The sequence below is a fragment of the Cricetulus griseus genome, chromosome 3 (assembly GCF_003668045.3).
Source record: "Cricetulus griseus strain 17A/GY chromosome 3, alternate assembly CriGri-PICRH-1.0, whole genome shotgun sequence".
NCBI classification, from domain to species: Eukaryota; Metazoa; Chordata; class Mammalia; order Rodentia; family Cricetidae; genus Cricetulus; species Cricetulus griseus.
Genome location: NC_048596.1, coordinates 48719423 through 48738723, shown reverse-complemented (window position 1 = coordinate 48738723; position 19301 = coordinate 48719423). Strand labels below are relative to the sequence as shown.

General features: G+C 39.5%; 1 protein-coding gene across 1 annotated transcript; it reads right to left on the bottom strand.

The window, feature by feature from the left end:
* Positions 1 to 2020: 2020 nt before the first annotated feature.
* Positions 2021 to 3236, bottom strand: LOC100758143 (olfactory receptor 10V1). The gene has a single exon (XM_027406817.2). The coding sequence runs from the start codon at positions 3234 to 3236 to the stop codon at positions 2244 to 2246; it is 993 nt and encodes a 330-aa protein (XP_027262618.1). The 3' UTR covers positions 2021 to 2243.
* Between the last annotated feature and the right edge of the window lie 16065 nt (positions 3237 to 19301).

Below are 19301 nucleotides of genomic sequence, written 5' to 3'. Positions count from 1 at the left end.
GCAATGAATAATAGCTAATGCTATGAATGTTGGTATGTAGTATCCTCTTTGAAAACTGTGGGAAATGATCCTGTTAAATCTGAGTGTTACCCAGCAAAAGTATGTATGTCTCCATATAATTGTTTGCTGTTAGGTGAATGCTAGTATCCTCAAATTTAATTGTATTTTATTGTTTCCATTGGCTATTATGAAATACAGAGACATGTAGGAGAGCACTCTCAAATCTGCAGAAGTGTATTTTAAAATAGCAAAATTACTACTGAGTTCTTTAAAATCCTGCTTGAATTTTCTTCTTTAACCCAATCCTTTTGATTTTGTCATTTTAACTTTTATAGAAGTATTTTTGAGCTACTTCAAATCTTATTTGAAAAGCTATTGAGGATATAGTGCCCTAAAGTAGACTTCATTAATTTCAACAAATAGCATGGCTAGTGATGAAGTGTTCATTAGATGTCCTTCTTATTAGAATTAATGAAAATAGTTGCATGGCCCCATGCGTCTTGGTGTTTTCACCTGGCCACAGACCCAGGAATTCTTGCCATTGGGCTTTCATATTGTTCTTCCCTGTTCTCCCCCTGACTTGTGTGTTTGCATCAGACAAGGGATAGTGGGTCTGTTACCATCCATTGTGATGTATTTGTAAAGTTAAGAGAAGAATGGGGTGAGGGCTGGAGCGATGCCTTAGAGGTTAAGGACACTTGCTGCTATTGCAGAGGACCCAAGATCAGATCCCAACACCCATGTCAGGGACCCATAACTACCTGTAAGTATACAGGTGTGAACACCAATGCATACACACTAAGGCCAATTGTTCTGTTCTACAACTCTCCACCTTATTCCCTTGAGACCAGGCTTTTCTCAGAACCTAAAGCTAGATGGCAGCCAGCAAGGCTCAGTGATCCACCTGTCTGCCCCCCTTCCCCCGCCACAAGCATGGAATTGCAGGCACACATTGGCCATGCCTGGATTTTTATGTGGGTACTCAGGATTCAAACCCAGATTCCCATAGTTGCACAGCAAGCACTTGAACCCACTGATACGTTCCATCTCATCTTTTTAAGAAAGATATCTTGAGGCTGGGCAGTAGGGGCTCATGCCTTTAATCCCATCACTCAGGAGGCAGAGGCAGGTGAATCTCTGTGAGTTTGAGGCCAGCCTGGTCTACAAAGCTATACAAAGAAACTTTATCCTGAAAAACATATATATATTCTGTATTCCCAATCCTCCATCTAAGGCCTCTCCTCCAGTCTCCTGAGCTTAAGCTATTTTCTTGTCTCAGCCTCCAAAGTGCTAGAACTAAAGGCAAATGTAACTTTGTCTGTTTCCAAAGATTAGATAGGTAGGTAGATAGATAGATAGATAGATAGATAGATAGATAGATAGATAGATAGATAGATAGATATTATTACTGTCTACTTTTAAGATAAAGGAGCGATTAGGGGTTAGAGAGAAGACTCAGCAGCTAAGGGCGCTTGCTCTTGCAGAGGACCCAGTTCCCACTCTTAGCACCCATATGATGGCTCACAAACATCTGTAATCCTAGTCCCAGCAGATCTGATACCCTCTTCTGACCTTGAGCACCAGGTATGCACATGGTATACATATATACATGTGTAGGAACCACCCAAACACATAAAATAATGAAACAATTAAAGAAGGAGAGATTAGGACTCAACTTTGTTTGATGGACCCTAATCCCTTACTATGCACTTAGCAATGGGCAAAATGCAAAGAATAATCCATTTTTCTGTCTCAAGAAGTTTTTTATTACAGGGTTAATATGACATATTAAACTCATTATTATAAAGAGAAGTATAACTCTGGTTTTTTTTAATGAGCTCTACCAGATAGAATGGCAAGATTGCATTAAGGAAGTGGGATGTCAGGAGACTTTTAAAGTCAAAAAGCAAAGTCAAAGGAGCATTTATGTGTGTAGATGCATTGGTGTCTATAAGACCTTAAAAATGTGACAGAAAGACAGCATGTGTCACCTACTGTCACCACTCCATTCATTCATTCATTTCCTCTTTTCTTCTCTAACATTCCTCTGCCAGACCTTATTCTAAGTCCTGTGGGGGAACAGTCAGCTCCTTAGAGCAGCCTGAGTCAATCCAGGACTTAGTCATTGAAAATCTAATACAAGTAGGGGATGATGGTGAGATCAGCACTTCACAGACCAGGGTGATAATGAGCACAACTACTGCTCCATTGTCACTGTTTATTAAATATGAGCTTCCTTTCCATCAGTCCCTCCTTGTTTGGTGAATAATTTTCCTAGGAAGGAATGTTTCTGGCTTCCTGAGCCAAAACATTCTTGCCAAAAGTCTTTTTACTGCAACAGTCACCTCTTGGTTCCTTATGCTGTAGATTAAGGGATTCAGCAATGGAGAGAAAAAGGTGTAGACAACAGATACTGCCAGGCCTTCCTCTGTGGTGTAGCTGGAGCTTGGGCGAAGGTAGATGAGAGTGCAACACCCATATTGCAGGATAACCACTAGGAGATGTGAGGAGCAGGTGGAGAAGGCCCGACGCCTCCCCTCTGTTGACTTCATCCTTAAGATGGTAGCCACAATGCAACCATAGGATAGACAGATAAGGAGAAAGGGAATGGCCACTGCAGCCACACTGATGGCAAAGAGAGCTGCCTGGTGTATGCGGGTGTCTGTACAGGCCAGGCGCATGACGGCAGGCATGTCACAGAAGAAGTGGTAGATTTCATTGTGGCCACAGAATGGAAGGTGGCAAATCAGAATGGTCACAGGCAGTGACAACAGGAATCCCAGACCCAGAGAACCTAAAGTCATCTGCCCACACAGCTGCCAACTCATAATGAGGCTGTAATGCAGGGGATGACAGATGGCCACATACCTGTCATAGGCCATGACGGCAAGCAGGACACAGTCAGATCCCCCTAGAAGGATGAAGAAGAACATCTGGGCTCCACAGCTGGGCAGAGAGATAAGCATCTTCCCCATGGAGAGGATGCTGGCCAGAGTCAGTGGAGCAATGTTGGTGGAATAGCCAAGCTCTAATGTGGCCAACGCAAAAAGGAAGAAGTACATTGGGGTATGGAGGGAGTGATCCTGCCAGACGGTGAGCCCAATGGTGAGGTTTCCAATGAGGCTTCCTAGATACAACAGCAAGAAGCCCACAAACACGAGGGAAGCTACTGTGGAGTTGGTTGAAAAGGGGCGGAAGTGGAAGTATACCACTCCTGTCTGATTTTCCTCCTCCATTATACCTGGTACAAGGAAAGAAATGAGGGGAAAGTTACTGTCTCATGTCACTGAAAAATATGGACTCCAGAATTTTCACTGTAAAATTCAGAATGTATAACACCTACCTCAGAGTTCTGGTGAAAATTAAATGAGAGCCCATGTCTACAAGCACAGAGACCAATGCCAGACATGGATGAGGTTCTCAATATATGTTTCCTTGTGATTTCCATGCTGTCCTTGGTCACCATTCCTCTTCTGGAGCAAAGCTTTCTTACAAGCGTCATGCCTCTTTATTTCTATTCCATTGGCCAGAAGAACAGCTCACCCGTACAGATCTCTATGGATGCACCATATTGCATGCCCTTATTGTAAATGTGGGCATCCCAATCCCAGAAAAATTAAAACAGGACACATTGTCACCCTGAGTAGTCCTTTAACTTGGAATTTTGTTACTTTTTTTCCTAAATCTTCAACAATCCAATTTCATAGTTGTGCTGTGTCAAGTACCAGCCTAGCTATGGCTTCGTCTTCTTTCACATTTTCCTTTAGCCATGTTCTAATAGCATCTACTTTCAAAGGATTTGCAACCTCCTTGTACAGGGCTCACACTCTCACCTACCAAAATATCATAGGCCCAGTGTGGTCTCTTTTAAATGCTTTTTAAGTTGTGTTGCTCAGTTCTTAGAGTTCTAAAGAATAGCTTCTTATTCTTGCATTATCATACCCAATTATTAAATCCTGATTCACAAAATAATTTTTATATGAAAATGAAGTATTTTTCTGAATATTTTTACTTCAGGAATAACTTTTTGGGGTTTTTTGTTTTGTTTTCTGCTTTTTTTTTTCCAAGACAGGGTTTTTCTCCGTGTAGCTTTGGAGCCTATCCTGGCACTTGCTCTGGAGACTAGGCTGGCCTCGAACTCACAGAGATCACCTGCCTCTGCTGGGATTAAAGGCATGCACCACCAACGCCCGGCCAGGAATAACTTTTTAAAAATCTCCATTGCCCTGGTCACCAGTCATGCCCTCATTGACACTTCAATGTCTCTGAACTTGAGTTTGTCACAATCAGGACTTACAGATACATGCAAACATGTCCCTGTGACTGAGGTTAACCTTTTCAGTTAGATGAAACTACCAAACATGGCTGCCAGAATGCTCTTTCCCTACATGTTTGCAAAGGGTACTCAGAAAAGCCAGGTTAAGAACACTATTGCACTAAAAGAGAAGGAGGGAGTCAAAGAACAAACTCAAATAACTATTGGTTTGTGTTGGTTTGATAACCAACTAAGCTTCAATATGTGTTTGACTTTTCTTTGTTTTCTATGGTGGTCAGGCTGCTGGAGGAGGAATCATTTCCTTTAGAAGTGTGACCACCAATGGGTTGCTTATGCTTATACAGCCAATGCTAACTGGACTCTCCAGGTTATTAAGAAGAAAAGGGGACATAAAGGTGGGAGGACGGGGCACATGTTAGGAGAGTCCTGGGGGAAAGTGAGGAGGACTTGGGGTGTATATGATCAAGATACATTGTATATATGTATGAAAATCTTAAAGAATAAATAGCAATATTGATAAATAAATAGTGACCCTCCATGCTGGGAACTCTGTAGAGAAATGAATACTTGCAAGCTAGTTGCTAGGAGAGTGGAAGTCTTAAAGATTTGAGAAAAAAAAGTTGTTTTTATTCTTTAGTTTATCAGCTTATAAACAATTAGATTTCATTGTGACAATTTTCAAACAAAATTTGTTTTCACTGTTGCTAGAAAAATTATTTAATAATACCTTCTAATGCTCTATTTTGTCAAGATATTGACAGTTTTCCAAGCTGGCAATGTTCCCATAAGTGTTCATTACACCACTTCTTACTGGTGTGGGTTACATATATTCCAAATAAAATAATTAACAATTTAATGCAAATTTATTCATTCTACTCCAGGAGTCTAAGATCAGAAATCAATCTAAAACAGCAATGAGAGTTTCATTTTAACAAAAAATATGCAAACAATCAAATTTAGAATACAAGGTTAAGCCGATGCAATATAATTGTTTAAAATTATATTTTTAAGTTGATGCATTTGTTACATAATAGAAAATAAAAACAATACAAAAGTTATTTCCAGTGTCAACAGAATCCAAATTTTAAATTATAAGCCATATTTACTGTTTTATAATATTTTATTCTTTTAGTAAACAGCAAGACAGAATTTAATTAATTATGACTATAGCATAATTTGTAAAATAAATAAATAAATAAGATTCAGACATCTTGCCATTTCACACCCTGTGCCTGGTCAGCCCAGCCCTTCACTCCACTGCATTTCCTCTTGATCGTCTGTGCACATGTTGGTGTCCCTGTCTATATCCTAGGTACGAACTTCTAGCTTGGTTGAGGACAGCTCTTTTTTGCCCTAATACCCACTCACACACAGTTTGCATACAATAAATAAAACACAACTTTCTCTTAATAGTTATGCCAGCTCAACAAAAGCTAGTAGCTAACATGAGCTGAGTGCCTGCTGTGTTTCATGTATTCAGAAGTGACTCGTGTTTGTTGGATGCCTGGCACTATTCTAAGTATTTTCTATTAGCTAACTCATTTATTCCTCATAGTAAACTGACAGAGAAGGTGTTGTTATCCTCTCTTTATGGATAAATGCAAAACCTGCATCCTGACTCCAGCCAAGAGGCTGCAGGTTGTGTACACTTACCCACTGCTCCACGCTGACTTGCCACAGCCTCGTCGTCCCCACATCTGTCACCTTTTTGGCTTTCAGCTTTACATACATGCACTGCTAGGAAAATAATGATTTACCACATTTTATCTACAGGAGAAAAACATGTCACCTACAGTTGAGAGCGAGAAATACTTTCTTCTTAAGTGTACCTAGTATGAAACCATAGATAGCTTTAATATGTAATAAGAGAAATAAGAAGCCTTGGCTGAGGCTGGAGGGATGGCTCAGCAGTTAAGAGCACTGACTGCTCTTCCAGAGGTCCTGAGTTCAATCCCTGGCAACCACATGGTGGCTCACAACCACCTTGAATGAGATCTGGTATCCTCTGCTAGCATGCAGGCAGAAGACTGTATACATAATAAATAAATAAAATCTTAAAAAAAGAAAAAGAAGAAGAACCCTTGGCTGTTGTCATTTTTATTGCCCAGTTGAAAGGGGGAGGGAGACAAAGACAGAATCCATTTTCACAGAAACTCTTTTCTAAACAAAAGGTAAAGCTTACCTTGACTTAATTTTTAGAAAATCACAAGAATACTCAGTTATTAGATGGCTTTTCAAGCATTACCTCCCCCCAGAGTGTTGGACATATCTCATCTTGGAGACCAGAGAAACAGAGTTCCTGGAGGCTCCAGAGATGTCTCTCTGGGGTATAGTACAGACCAATGTTACCCACATAGAGTCTCTTCTCAGGAATCCCCAGTGAGTTCATTTATTTAGTAGTTACCTACTGAGTTCCCACCACCTTTATGCTTCTTGTGCTGTTCCTGGACATGGAGATACAGAAGAAGAAGAAGAAAAAAACAGAAAATGTCCTTGACTTGAAGGTTATATTCTAGTGAGAAATAATAGATGATAAGAGAGAAATAAGTAAACAGTATAATAATAGGTAATGTGTGCTATATGAAAAATAAAGCAAACAATAAAATGAGGAGTGATGAGAGCAGGAAGTGGGCAAATTTTACTAGAGTTAAGAAGGCTCTGTCTAGGAAAATGGCCTTTGAACAGAGACATAAATATATAAAAGATCCAAAAATAGAGCATTCTGAGAAAGAAAACAACTTGTAGTGATTTAAGGCAGGGACTGGTTGGTGGTCCCAGGAAGCGGAAAGGAGGATGGAGAAGTGCAAGCAATGCAGAGAAATGAAAGAGAAGGTTGCATCAGAGAGAGCCTGCAGGATGATCAGGGCTCCAGATATGCCTGGGTTGCAATGTAAGTCTTGTGGAAACTACTGGATATTTTAAGTAGAGCAATGTCTAGTCTTTGTGTTAGAACTCCATACTTGACCACCACACAAAGTTGGAAGTGAGGTGACAGCCAGGAGGCTAGGGATGTTGCTGAACAGAGTCCTTGCCTCGCATCCACAGAGCCCTGGTTCAGTTTCCAGGCATGATGGCACATCCCTATAATAACTGTATGTAGGGAATGGAGGCAGGAGGATCAGAAGTTCAAGGTCATCCTCAAGTATATATGAAACTAAAGGCTAGCCGGGGCTATATGAAACTGTCTCACAATAACCAAAAAAGGTCAGTAAGATGGCTTAGCAGGTAACAGCACATGCTTCCAAGCCTGATGATCTGAGTTCAATCCCCAGAATCCACATGTCACATGTCTCTCTGAACGTCATGTCACACACACAAAAAAAAAAAAAAAACCACACACACACACACACACATACGATTACTCATGGATAAAACATACTAATTTAAATTTTTAATATAGTAAAATAAAAATAAACGGTTGGGCTATTTTGTCTGCTCACTTCTTTTATTAACATAGAAATTCAGTTAAAAATTTATCTTGCAAAAGATGTTAATAAGTTAAAAATTATTGGGTCAAATTCTTTGCTTAGTTAGGCACTTATGGTGTTACTCATCATTGCTTCCATGTTCCAGGAGAAGAAACTGAGGCTTTAAGAGTTAACTGGAGACTAGAGAGATGTCTCAGCACTGCTCTTCCAGAGGACCAGGGTTCTGTTCCCAGCACCTGTATCTGGCAGCCCATATCATCCTGTCATTCCAGCTCCAGTGAACCCAATGCCCTCTTCTGGCCTGCAATTGTGGGCTATGGCATACATTTACACATAATTAAAAATAAAAATGTTAAGAAGTTAAATAACTTGACCAAAATTGGATATCTTAAAACAAGTATCTGTAGAACTAAAGTTCAATGTGATGGACATCTATGCTGTATCCCAGGGCACTGTGTTTGCGATGGACATGGTATTTGTGCAAAGTTAGGTTCAGGGACCAACAGTGGCAGCAGCAGCTAGTGTAGTTCTCTGGACACACCCAGCTCTCCAACAAATCCAGTATGTTTGCTTTGTTTTTTGAAATAACTTTTGTCAGCTTCTCTCAAACTCACTATGTAGCTGAGAAGAACCTCTAACTTCTGCTTCTCTTTCTTTATTCAGAGGTGTGTGTCTATAGGCCTGCATGCTAGATTTAAGTATTAATAGATTTTATATTAAAATTCCTTACCATTGTTAGGTGTAAATTTATAATCTATGAGGCCAAGTCTCCTCTTTTTGTATCTCCCAGTATTATTGTGGTGGTCAGGGATAACCCATCTAGTGTCTGGTATTTTACAAGCTTGACTCTGTTACTTGCTATTTAAAAATGAGTCTTGCTATGAGTTTTTTTTTAAGATTTAGTCTATTTTAAGTTCTGTGGGTGTGGGATATGCACATGTGATCTCCTGGAGCTAGGGTTACAGGCAGTTGTGAGCCATCCTTTGAGGGTGCTGAAAACAGCACTCAGGTCCTCTGCAAGAGCAGTATAGTATATGCTTTAACCTACAGAGCCATCCCTCCAATTCCTGCTATGAGATTTTAATATAGTTTTTCTTAATTAAGCATCTGTATATAAATGAAGACTGGCCCCATAGCAATGGTTAACACACTTTTTTTAATTCCAGAAAATAGGTACATAGTAAACATCACAAGCCACACAGTCCCTGTCATAACCACTCAACCCTACTGTTATAAGTGAAAGCAGCCGTAGACAACAGCTAAAAATTGACTGTAGCAGCTGGGTATGGTGGTGAACACCTATAATCCCAGAACTCAGAAGGCAGAGGCAGGAAGATCTCTTGTGAGTCTGGGGCCAGCTTGATCTATATAGTGAGTTCCAGGCTTGCGTAGAGAGACCTGTTTCAAAGACCAACAATGCCGGGCATTGGTGGCACACGCCTTTAATCCCAGCACTTGGGAGGCAGAGGCAGGAGGATCTCTGTGAGTTCCAGGCCAGCCTGGTCTCCAGAGCAAGTGCCAGGAAAAGCTCCAAAGCTACACAGAGAAACCCTGTTTAGAAAAACCAAAAAAAAAAAAAAACCAACAACAACAAATGACTATAGTTGTGTTTCAATAAAGCATTATTTATACAAAGAAGCACCCTGCAGAAGCCTGGGAGCTGGACTCTGCTCCTGACTGCTCCCACAAAGGACTGTTAGCGTTGAATTTTGCCACCATTAATTAGTAGCTGTGTAACCTTGCACTAATTAGTTATTTTTGTTCTCAATTTCCTTATCTGGAGAATGTGGGTAGTAGCAGTCCCTCCTTCATAATTTCATCATGAATGCTGAATGATTCCCGTGAAGTATCCAAAAGGGTCTTCTTCCCAAGAACCATCCAGTGATGTAAACACAACAAGCAGAAATCTTTTCTGACTTATTTACCTTTGTACAACCAGTTTTAAGCCCATAAAAGCATGCATTAAATACTTTCAAAATTGAGTATGTTAGCCACCATGTATTTTTTTAGCCACCATGTATTTTTAAAATCTAGAAATTATTAAATACCTAACATAGACACAGTGGAATTTTATTCAACCTTAGTGAAAAATGAAATCATGACATTTGCAGGGAAATGGATAGAACTGGACATTTTTATACTAAAGCAAGTAGCCCAGACTCATAAGACAAGTACCTCATGTCCCCACACATGGATTCTAAATGCTTACGTTTGCATATGTGTATATGGTGCTATGGGTACAGCACATGAAACCAGGTGGGAAAAGAGGCTTTCAGAATGGTAGGGGGCTAAATAGTAGGATAACAGAATGCATGGGAGAGGAATGAAGGCTTCTGGGAAGAAGAGACAAGGAGAGGAAAGGGGGACAGGAAAGGTGACTGGGGGAGGGGGTTCGACAAAGCAAAGTATGTGTAAAAATGTGATGCTGAGATCTATTACTTTGCTACTTTAAAAAATTAAATAAGTATGAATAAGTAGTTTGTTTCTCATCCTAGTTTATTCAGAACTATAAAGATTTCTGCTGACTTTATGTTCCTGTATAGGGCCCACAAATGGGAGAAAACGTATAAGATTTGTCTTTCTGATACTGGCTTGATTTTATTATGTTTATCTTCAGTTGCATTTATTTTTCCTGCAAATGATGTAACCTCTCTCTTCTTTATGGGTTAAAAAAAGTTTGTTGTGACATGAGCCACATTTACTTATTGCATTCTTCTGTTGATGGACAGCTAGGCTGGATCTGGAACTCAGCTACTGTGGTGTAGCAGCCTCTTGACTGTGAACTTGTAACAGTGGCTACACCTCTTTGGGCATGGCTTCAGGAATCGGAAAGAGGAAAGCATGAGGCATGGTCTTTCATTCTCTCTCTCTCTCTCTCTCTGTCTGTCTGTCTCTCTCTCTCAGGTTCAGATCAAATTGGAAAGGCAGAGACAGGCTGCCATGGCTCTTTATTGTTCTCTGTAAATTATTCCCCAATAAAACACCCATTTATCATTCAACTTGGGTCTAGTGAAATCATTACACCCATGCCTTCACTTCGGAGAGGTGGAGAGTGCTATATGCCTGTGAAATGTCCTTGCTAACCACATTCCCCACAGTGAGTATATCAGTGACTTGGTTGTCCAGCATTTCTTAGAAGAATAACTACCTGGAGGAGCATGTTACTCCCTCATCAGCTACATGGCATCTCTCTGACTCTGCCTACTTTTTCCTCTGTATTTTTATTTGGATTTCCCACTTAGCTATATTCTCCCTGGCCACTGGCCAAATCAGCATTATTTATCAACAAATAAAAGCAACACATATTTGCAGCATACAGAAGGACATCTCACGTCACAGAATTCTACCAGACTTTCAAAGAAGAGATAAAACCAATACTCCTCAAATTGTTCCACATGATAGAAACAGAAAGAATAGTGACAAACTCTTTTTATGAGGCTACAGTTTCCCTGATACCCAAACCACACAAAGATGCAAAAAAGAAAGATAGTTACAGACCAATCTTCCTCATGAACATTGATGTAAAAATACTCAATAAAATAAAGTTCTGGCAAACCGAGTCTAAGAACACAAATATATATATCAAGTAGGCTTCATCCCAGAGATGCAGGGATGGTTCAACATATAAAAATCTGTCAGTATAATCCACCATATAAACAAACCGAGGGAAAAAAAAACACACAATCATTTCATTAGATACTGTAAAAGCCTTCGACAAAATCCAACACCCCTTCATGATAAAGGTCTTGGAGAGATCAAGAATACAAGGAATGGAACATTCCTAAACATAATAAAGGCAATTTACAGCAAGCCAACAGCAACATCAAGTGAAGCAATCCCACCAAAATCAGGAACAAGACAAGGCTGCCCACTCACTCCATATCTATTCAATATAGTATTCAAAGTTCTAACTAGAGGAATAAGACAACAAAAGGAGAACAAGGGATACAAATTAGAAAGGAAGAAGTCAAAGTATCACTATTGCAGATGCTATGATAGTATACATAAGTGATCCCAAAAATTCTACCAGGGAACTCCTTTAGCTGATAAATATCTTCAGTAATGTGGCTGTATACAATATTAACTCAAAGAAATCAGTACCCCTCTTATATACAAACAATAAACAGACTGAGAAAGAAATCAGGGAAACATCACCCTTCACAATACCCACAAATAATATAAAATATCTTGGGGTAACTGTATTCAGACCTTTTAGTTGGCTGCTGGCTCCCCAAGAATGATGTGAAGATTTGTTAATTATAAAAGCTTAGCCGATAGCTTATGCTTCTTACTAAATAGCTTTTACAACTTAACCCATTTTTATCAACCTGCCATCTATCTCATGGTTTTATTGCTTTTACTCTGTACTGCCCATGCTGCTTCCTCTCCATCTGGCTGGCAACTCTCCATTCTTCTTCCTAGTGTCCTGTGTGCCTGAAAATCTTGTCTAGCTAATGCCCATTCCGCTTTTTATTAAACAATTCAGAATGATACATCTTCACAGTGTACAAAAAGATTATTCCACAACAGGTAACTCTAACTAAACAAGTGAAAGACCTGTATGACAAGAGCTTCAAGTCTTTGAAGAAAGAAATTGGAGAATATCTCAGAAGAAGAAAAGATCTCCCATACCCAAGGATCAGTAGGATTAATATAGCAAAAACGGACATCTTACCAAAAGCAATCTACAGATTCAGGGCAATCCCCATCAAAATTCCAACACAATTCTTTACAGACATTGAAAGAACAATACTCAACTTCATATGGAAAAAAATACCAGGAAACCTTAAAAACAATCCTGAACACTAAAAGAACTCCCAGAGTTATCACCATTCCTGATTTCAAACGCTGCTACAGAGCTATAGTAACAAAAACAGTTTGGTATTGACATAAAAACAGACAAGTGGATCAATGGAATTGAATCAAAGACTCAGATAAAAATCCAGACACCTATGGACACCTGATTTTTGACAAAAAAAAGGCAAAATTATACAATGGAACAAAGAGGGCATCTTCAACAAGAGGTATTGGTCTAACCGGATGTCAGCATTAAAGCAATACAAATAGATCCATATCTATCACGATGTACAAAATCCAAGTGGATCAAAGACCACAGCACAAATCCAGTTTCACTGAACCTAATAGAAGAGAAAGTAAGAAATAGCCTTGAATTAATTGGCACAGGAAACAACTTCTTGGAAAGAACATCAGTAATACAGACACTAAGTTCAATTAATAAATGGAACCTCACGAAACTGAAAAGCTTCTGTAAAGCAAAGGACACTACCAAGACAAAACAGCAGCCTGCAGAATGGGACATCAGACAGAGGGCTGATGTCCAGCATATATAAAGAACTCAAGAAACTAGACATCAAAAAAACAAATAATCCAATTTTAAAATGGGGTACAGATGTAAACAGGGAATTCTCAACAGAAGAATCTCAAATGCCAGAGATGCACTTAAATAAATGCTCAATATCCTTAGTCATCAGGGACATGCAAATCAAAATGACTCTGAGATCCCATCTTATACCTGTCAGAATGGCTGAGATCAAAAACACAAATGAAAGCCTGTTCTGGAGAGGATGTGGAGTAAGGGAAAAACTCCGACATAGCTAGTGGGAATGCAAACTTGTACAGCCACTTTGGAAATCAAAAAACTGTGAGTCAACCTACCATAAGACCCAGATATACTATTTTTGGACATACACCCAAAGGAAACTCAATCATAGCACAAGGACACTTGCTCAACTATGTTCAAAACAGCTTTATTCATAATGCCCAGAATCTGAAAACAACCTAGATGTCCCTCAAGTGAAAAATGGATAAAGGAACTATGGTACATTTACACAACAGAGTATTACTCAGCTGTTAAAAGCAATAACATCATGAAATTCGAAGGCGAATGGATGGAACTAGAAAAAAAATCATCCTAAATGAGCTAACTCAGACCCAGAAAGACAAACATGAAATGTACTTGCTTATAAGTGGATATTACCTGTAAAGTAAAGGATAACCATGCCACAATCCACAGACCCAAAAGGACTAGGTAACAATGAGGTCCTAAGGGGAGATGCAAGGATCTCCTGGGATAGGGAAAGTAGAAGAGATCTCATAGGTGAATTGGGTGTGGGTGGAGATGGGAACATGAGATATCAGGTTACAGAGTGAATGGATGGAAAGAGTACTGAAAGAGATGACTGGAAGGAGGAGGGCATTTCCGGGTCAAGTAGAAACCCAGAGCAAGGGAAATTCCTAGGAATCTAAAAGGATGACTAAGACTTCTAACAGTGATGGATGCATAGCCTAAACTAACCATCTCTTGTAACCAGGCAGGACTTTCAATGGAGGGAGTGGGAAACAAACCCAGCCACACAACCTTTGGGCTACAGTCTGTCCTGCCTACTATTTGACAGAGTCAACTATCATAAAAACTAGTTTGTAGTGAAGCACTGACTGTGCAGACATTTTACTGAATTCAGTACCTGGCAGACCACAGAAGCAGCTGCTTTCCTTCACAGTCCTGTAGTTGGCTGGACTCTGTGGTTTCTTGCTACTGTTTCACAGCACAAGAGTATCATGCTGGGAAAAAACAAACCTTTAAATTTCAAATTTCTGTTCAACTTGTTTTTAGCCTCTATTGCACTATCATAAGTTGAAAAATCATAATTTGAACCATTATAAATCGGGGACCATCTTGGCATGTGCATGTGTACATGTATCTGACTTCAACACTTTGTCATAGTTTGGATTTATTATGAAAGAGACAAGTCAAACATTGAGCCCTCATTTTTTCTGAGTAAATAAATCCATTTCTCTAACAAAGTTATACATTGTTTCGTGTATTTTCTTGAAGTTTCCAAAGCAGATGTTTTACATTACCAGGCAGTAAACTTTGTGCTGGACAGTAGAGTGACATGTTTCTACCATGAATTCAGTCACTTGAACATACAAACAGAGTATATTCCAATAAATGTAACTAGGGGCTTCCATGTGAATTCTTCATTGTCTTTTGGTCCAGTGCTTGTCTACCTTTCTGTCCCTGTACACCCTTTCCATCCCAGAAATCTTCCAGTATCAGTATGAACTCACTACAGTCACAAACACTCTGAGTAAGTAAATAGCATTTTACACAATGTGACTTCATGGAAGAAAATAGTCACTTTGTTTAGTGTGGTCTCATCTCCAGACTTTTTCCCCTTACAGAGCACAGCTCCGTAGCTATGTCAGAGAAAATGTGAATAACCCAATTTCATTTTTAACTTTTACAATGATGTGCATGGGATGGGCAGTGGTGGCTCACATCTTTAATCCCAGCACTCCAGAAGCAGAGACAGGTGGATCTCTGTGACTTTTGAGGCTAGTCTGATCTACAGAGCTGGTTCCAAGACAGCTGGAGCTGTTACCCAGAAAAACCCTGTGTCAAAAAAACAACAACAAAATGTCCTTGGAATGATGTGAATCTGTTGGGAGATGTTGATCAAAGTGTGATAGCCTCAGTCTTTATTATAGACCCCTTTATCTCATGCCTTTGTGTGATACTCTGAGAAAGTGAAGTTGCATGTCAGATATCATGATTATTATCAAGTTTTCCTCAAGGTTTTATGATCTGAACCTGATGATAATTCCCTAGAACTATTTCCTTTGAAGTCTTTGCTTGCTGTCCTCTTATTTCATTTCCCATTGTGGATGATCTACTTAATTTCTGCCCAAAATAGTGTGGATAAATAGCAGTGTGGTTTCTTTTTTTTTTTTGTAATATTTATAGTGTGTGTGTGTGTGTGTGTGTGTGTGTGTGTGTGTGTGTGTGTGTGTGTGTGTGTAGCCCAGATGTTGACATCAGGTGCCTTCCTTTGTCAGTGCCTTATTTTCTGAGACAGCATCTCTCTCTAACCCAGAAGGTTTTCAATTTAGCTAGACTGTCTGGTCAGCAACAAAGATCCTACTGCTTCCACCTTCAGTGCTGGAAGCACAAGTGCTTTATCTCAACATTTTACATGGGTACTGGGGATCAAAACTCCCAAACACTTTGCCAACTGAGCCATCTCCCCATCACAAGACCTGTCTGATCTTTTAGCCATTCTTGTACATTGCCTCAAACCCCATTTTGAAAAGTAATCTAACCAGTTTAAACCTTTAAAAACAATAGCCAAACAAATGATTTTTCAGGTAAACTGAGTGGAAACAGTAATTTTTCTTCCCCCCAACTGACCTCATCACTGAAAACATGAGCAAGCTAACTAAAATACAGTCCTTAGGGAAATTGTACCAGTGGAATAGCCCTGATGCAACCTAACTCTTGGGTAGTGTTTTTTCATCTTGCCAATTTATGCTTCCCAAGCTGACCTCAGTCATCTCAGGGGACCAACAATGGCTTGTTAGCCAAGGTAGTTATGATTGTTGTTTAATAATACTTTCAAGTCTGAATACTAGCACAACTTCAAGCTACAAAGATGTCATAAGTAAAAGTCACTTGTCACCTTAAACAAAGAAAATGATAGAATGGAATGTACACTTAGAAGTACTAATGGGATAGGAATTATGTCTGGTTTTTAAATGCTTTACCATCGTGCTGTCAGTTAGCAACACGTGTGATCTGGAAGTGGTCAGCATTGCAGCCTGGAGATTTTGCAAGAACACAAAAGCCTTGGGGCACACCCCTTGAGCTCTGAGAGTTTTGTCAAGGATTCTTGTAAATTCATAATGTATAGAACTCCAAAGGAGTCCATCAAAAGGTAAGAATCTCATCCCTTATCTCAGATTTTATATTAGAAAACTCCTGTGCCATCCATCATGCCAACGCTTGGGTAACCATTGGCCAGGGAAAAGTTGTGTGGAGCTTTGCAAAGAAGGCCATTGTGTAGTTCCTTCTCAGAAGCAGCATTTGATATCTGGAAGCTTTTCAGGAACTCAAGAACTATAAAACCGTGCTTGTCAAACTGATGCCAGGCAGAGAGAAGCTTCTGTTCCCAAAGAGCAAGAGTTCACAATCCTAAGTCAGATAATATATGCTCAACACTAAATCAGCCCTGAAACAGAAATATTAATGTGTTCAAGGAGTTCTCTACTTTTTAAAAATATCCCCAATTTTAATTTCACAGCAGTGGAAAATAGAAAACACTTGCTATATTAAAAAATAAATAATCAGAAGCTTTCTTCACATGAATCTCCCTTATGAATTAAAAAACAACTGTGACAGCACACATTTTGTTAAAAAGGCATTGCTGCAAAGAGACAAAAATGCCTGGCAACCACAGCACATTGTCCTTTTAGAGCAGCCCTCAGCTAGATTTGCCTGGTGTGCTTTTTACTGTCTTTTGCATTCAATGTTGAGCTTTATCGTTTTTTCAACTCTTCTTTCCCAGAAACTAGAGTTAGACCTTGTTTAAGATAAAGTCTCAACAAAAAAAAAAAGGAAAGATAAGATAAAGTTTCCATAATGTTTGTTAAAATAAAGCTAGGTGTTGTGATGCACATGTTTAATTCTAGCACTTAGAAGGCAGAGGCAGGCTGCACTCTGTGGGTTTGAACCCAGCTTGGTCTACATAGTAAGTTCCAAGCCAGACAGAAATAAACAGTGAGAACCTGTCCTCCTCCCTCCCTCCTTCCATCCCCTCTTCTTCCCTCCCCTCTGTGTGTGTGTGTGTGTGTGTGTGTGTGTGTGTGTGAATTTTCCTGGAAACATCACTCGCTCCCCAAGATGTATGTAATGTATGTACACACATACACACACACACACACAGAGAGAGAGAGGGGGGGGGAGGGAGAGAGAGAGACTTGTCAAAATTATTCATGAAAATAAATATTAAGTAAGTGGATGATGAAAGAGAAAGAAGATCGGAAAGGAAATAGAGTTTCAAACTCAGCATGTTTTTTTGGTTACTTACTTTTATTATTTTTATGTGTGTAGGTATTTTGCCTGCATGTATGTATGTGTATCGTGTGCATACCTGATGACCATGGAAACCAGTAAGGGGCATTGGATTCTCTAGGACACTAGAGTTACGAATGGTTATGAGCTGTCATATGGGTGCCACAAGTACTCTTAACCACTTAGCCAACTCTTTAGCCTGAAAATCAACATAATTTTGGGATGCATGTGGTGCACTACTTGACAGTGGCATAGTTTTTTAGTTTAAAAAATCAAAATTAGAATTAAAGGACTTCCCTTCTCTAGGACAGCTGTCATTCTGCACCTAGTACATTGTCCAATGAGCTGTCATTTATTTATGATAGACTTAATTCCAGGTTGGTTTAAGCATTAAATTCTGCCCTGTCATTTATCAGCTGGGCAAGGTAGTTAAACTTTCAAACCCTAGTTTCTTCATTCAAAAAATATGAGGGGCTGAAGAGATGGCTCAGCAATTAAGAACACTGCCTACTTTTCCAGAGCAGCCAAGTTCAATTCCCAGCATCCACATGGTGGCTCACATCTATAACTCCAGTTCCAGGGGAATCTAACTTCCTCTTTTGCCCTCACATGGGCATTCACATGGTTCACATGCATTCATGCAGGCAAAACACCCATACATATAATAATAATAATAATAATAATAATAATAATAATAATAATTTTTAAATTATACATCAACAATAAAGTTACATGTTTTATGTGATAGCTTCATGGTTCACTTGTAAACATATCATGTCAACCATATTAAATTGCCTGGATACGGGCTAGAGAGATGGCCTAGAGGTTAAGAGCACCGGCTGTTCTTCCAGAGGTCCTGAGTTCAGTTCCCAGCAACCACATGGTAGCTCACAACCATCCATTATAAGATCTGGTGCCCTCTTCTGGTGTGAAGATATACATGGAAGCAGAATGTTGTATACATAATAAATAAATTTTAAAAAAATTGCCTGGATACTGCTATGGTTGAACTTCAGGAGCATGCTGTCAGTAGAAGGATCCAGTTTTGCTTCTCCTTCATTTCTAGATGCTACTGACAAAACAAACAAATAAACAAAACTAAGCAAATCATACATAACTGTTATTCAAGAATGCCACAGCTGAAACCTGGAGGTTAACTCCTTTAACCCCAGCACTTCAGCCTATTCTATAATTTCAGGTCAACCTAAGCATCATAGCTACAATAGTTCTTGTTTGAATGCATCTAACATTGAAACCTGTAGTGTTGCTGCTGCTGTTGCTGCTGCTATTGTTGTTTGGGAAGATCTTGTGTTTTTGGTTTTACAAAAACTGAGGCCAGAAAGATAAAGGGATTTTTACTGAAACAAAATTGTATCAATCCTTTTCTAACAAGATCATTATAAAACAAAAGCATAATTAAACAGGCTAATGAATAGCAGAAGGGTTCAATTTGTTTTATCTCCATTTTCCCAGCCTCCTGTCCTCTCTTGCTGTTAACTAGACTTCAGCAGCTCCTCTCTGACAGCAGCAGCCAGTGTGTCTCCTGAAGCTACCATGTGCTGTGTTGCAGGCAGAGCTTTTGCCCCGGCTATTATGGTTATGGTGTTGTTCCCTCTTCTCTGCTCATCTCATAATCAGAATCAGCAAACTAGTCTTTTACTCCCCCCACTAGGGTGAGTCCATATCTATGCTATAGCCTTAGAAATAGGTGAGATGCTAGTCTAAG

Excerpts from the sequence above, each read along its gene's own strand:
- LOC100758143 (XM_027406817.2), bottom strand. The coding sequence starts at position 3,236 with ATGGAGGAGGAAAATCAGACAGGAGTGGTATACTTCCACTTCCGCCCC.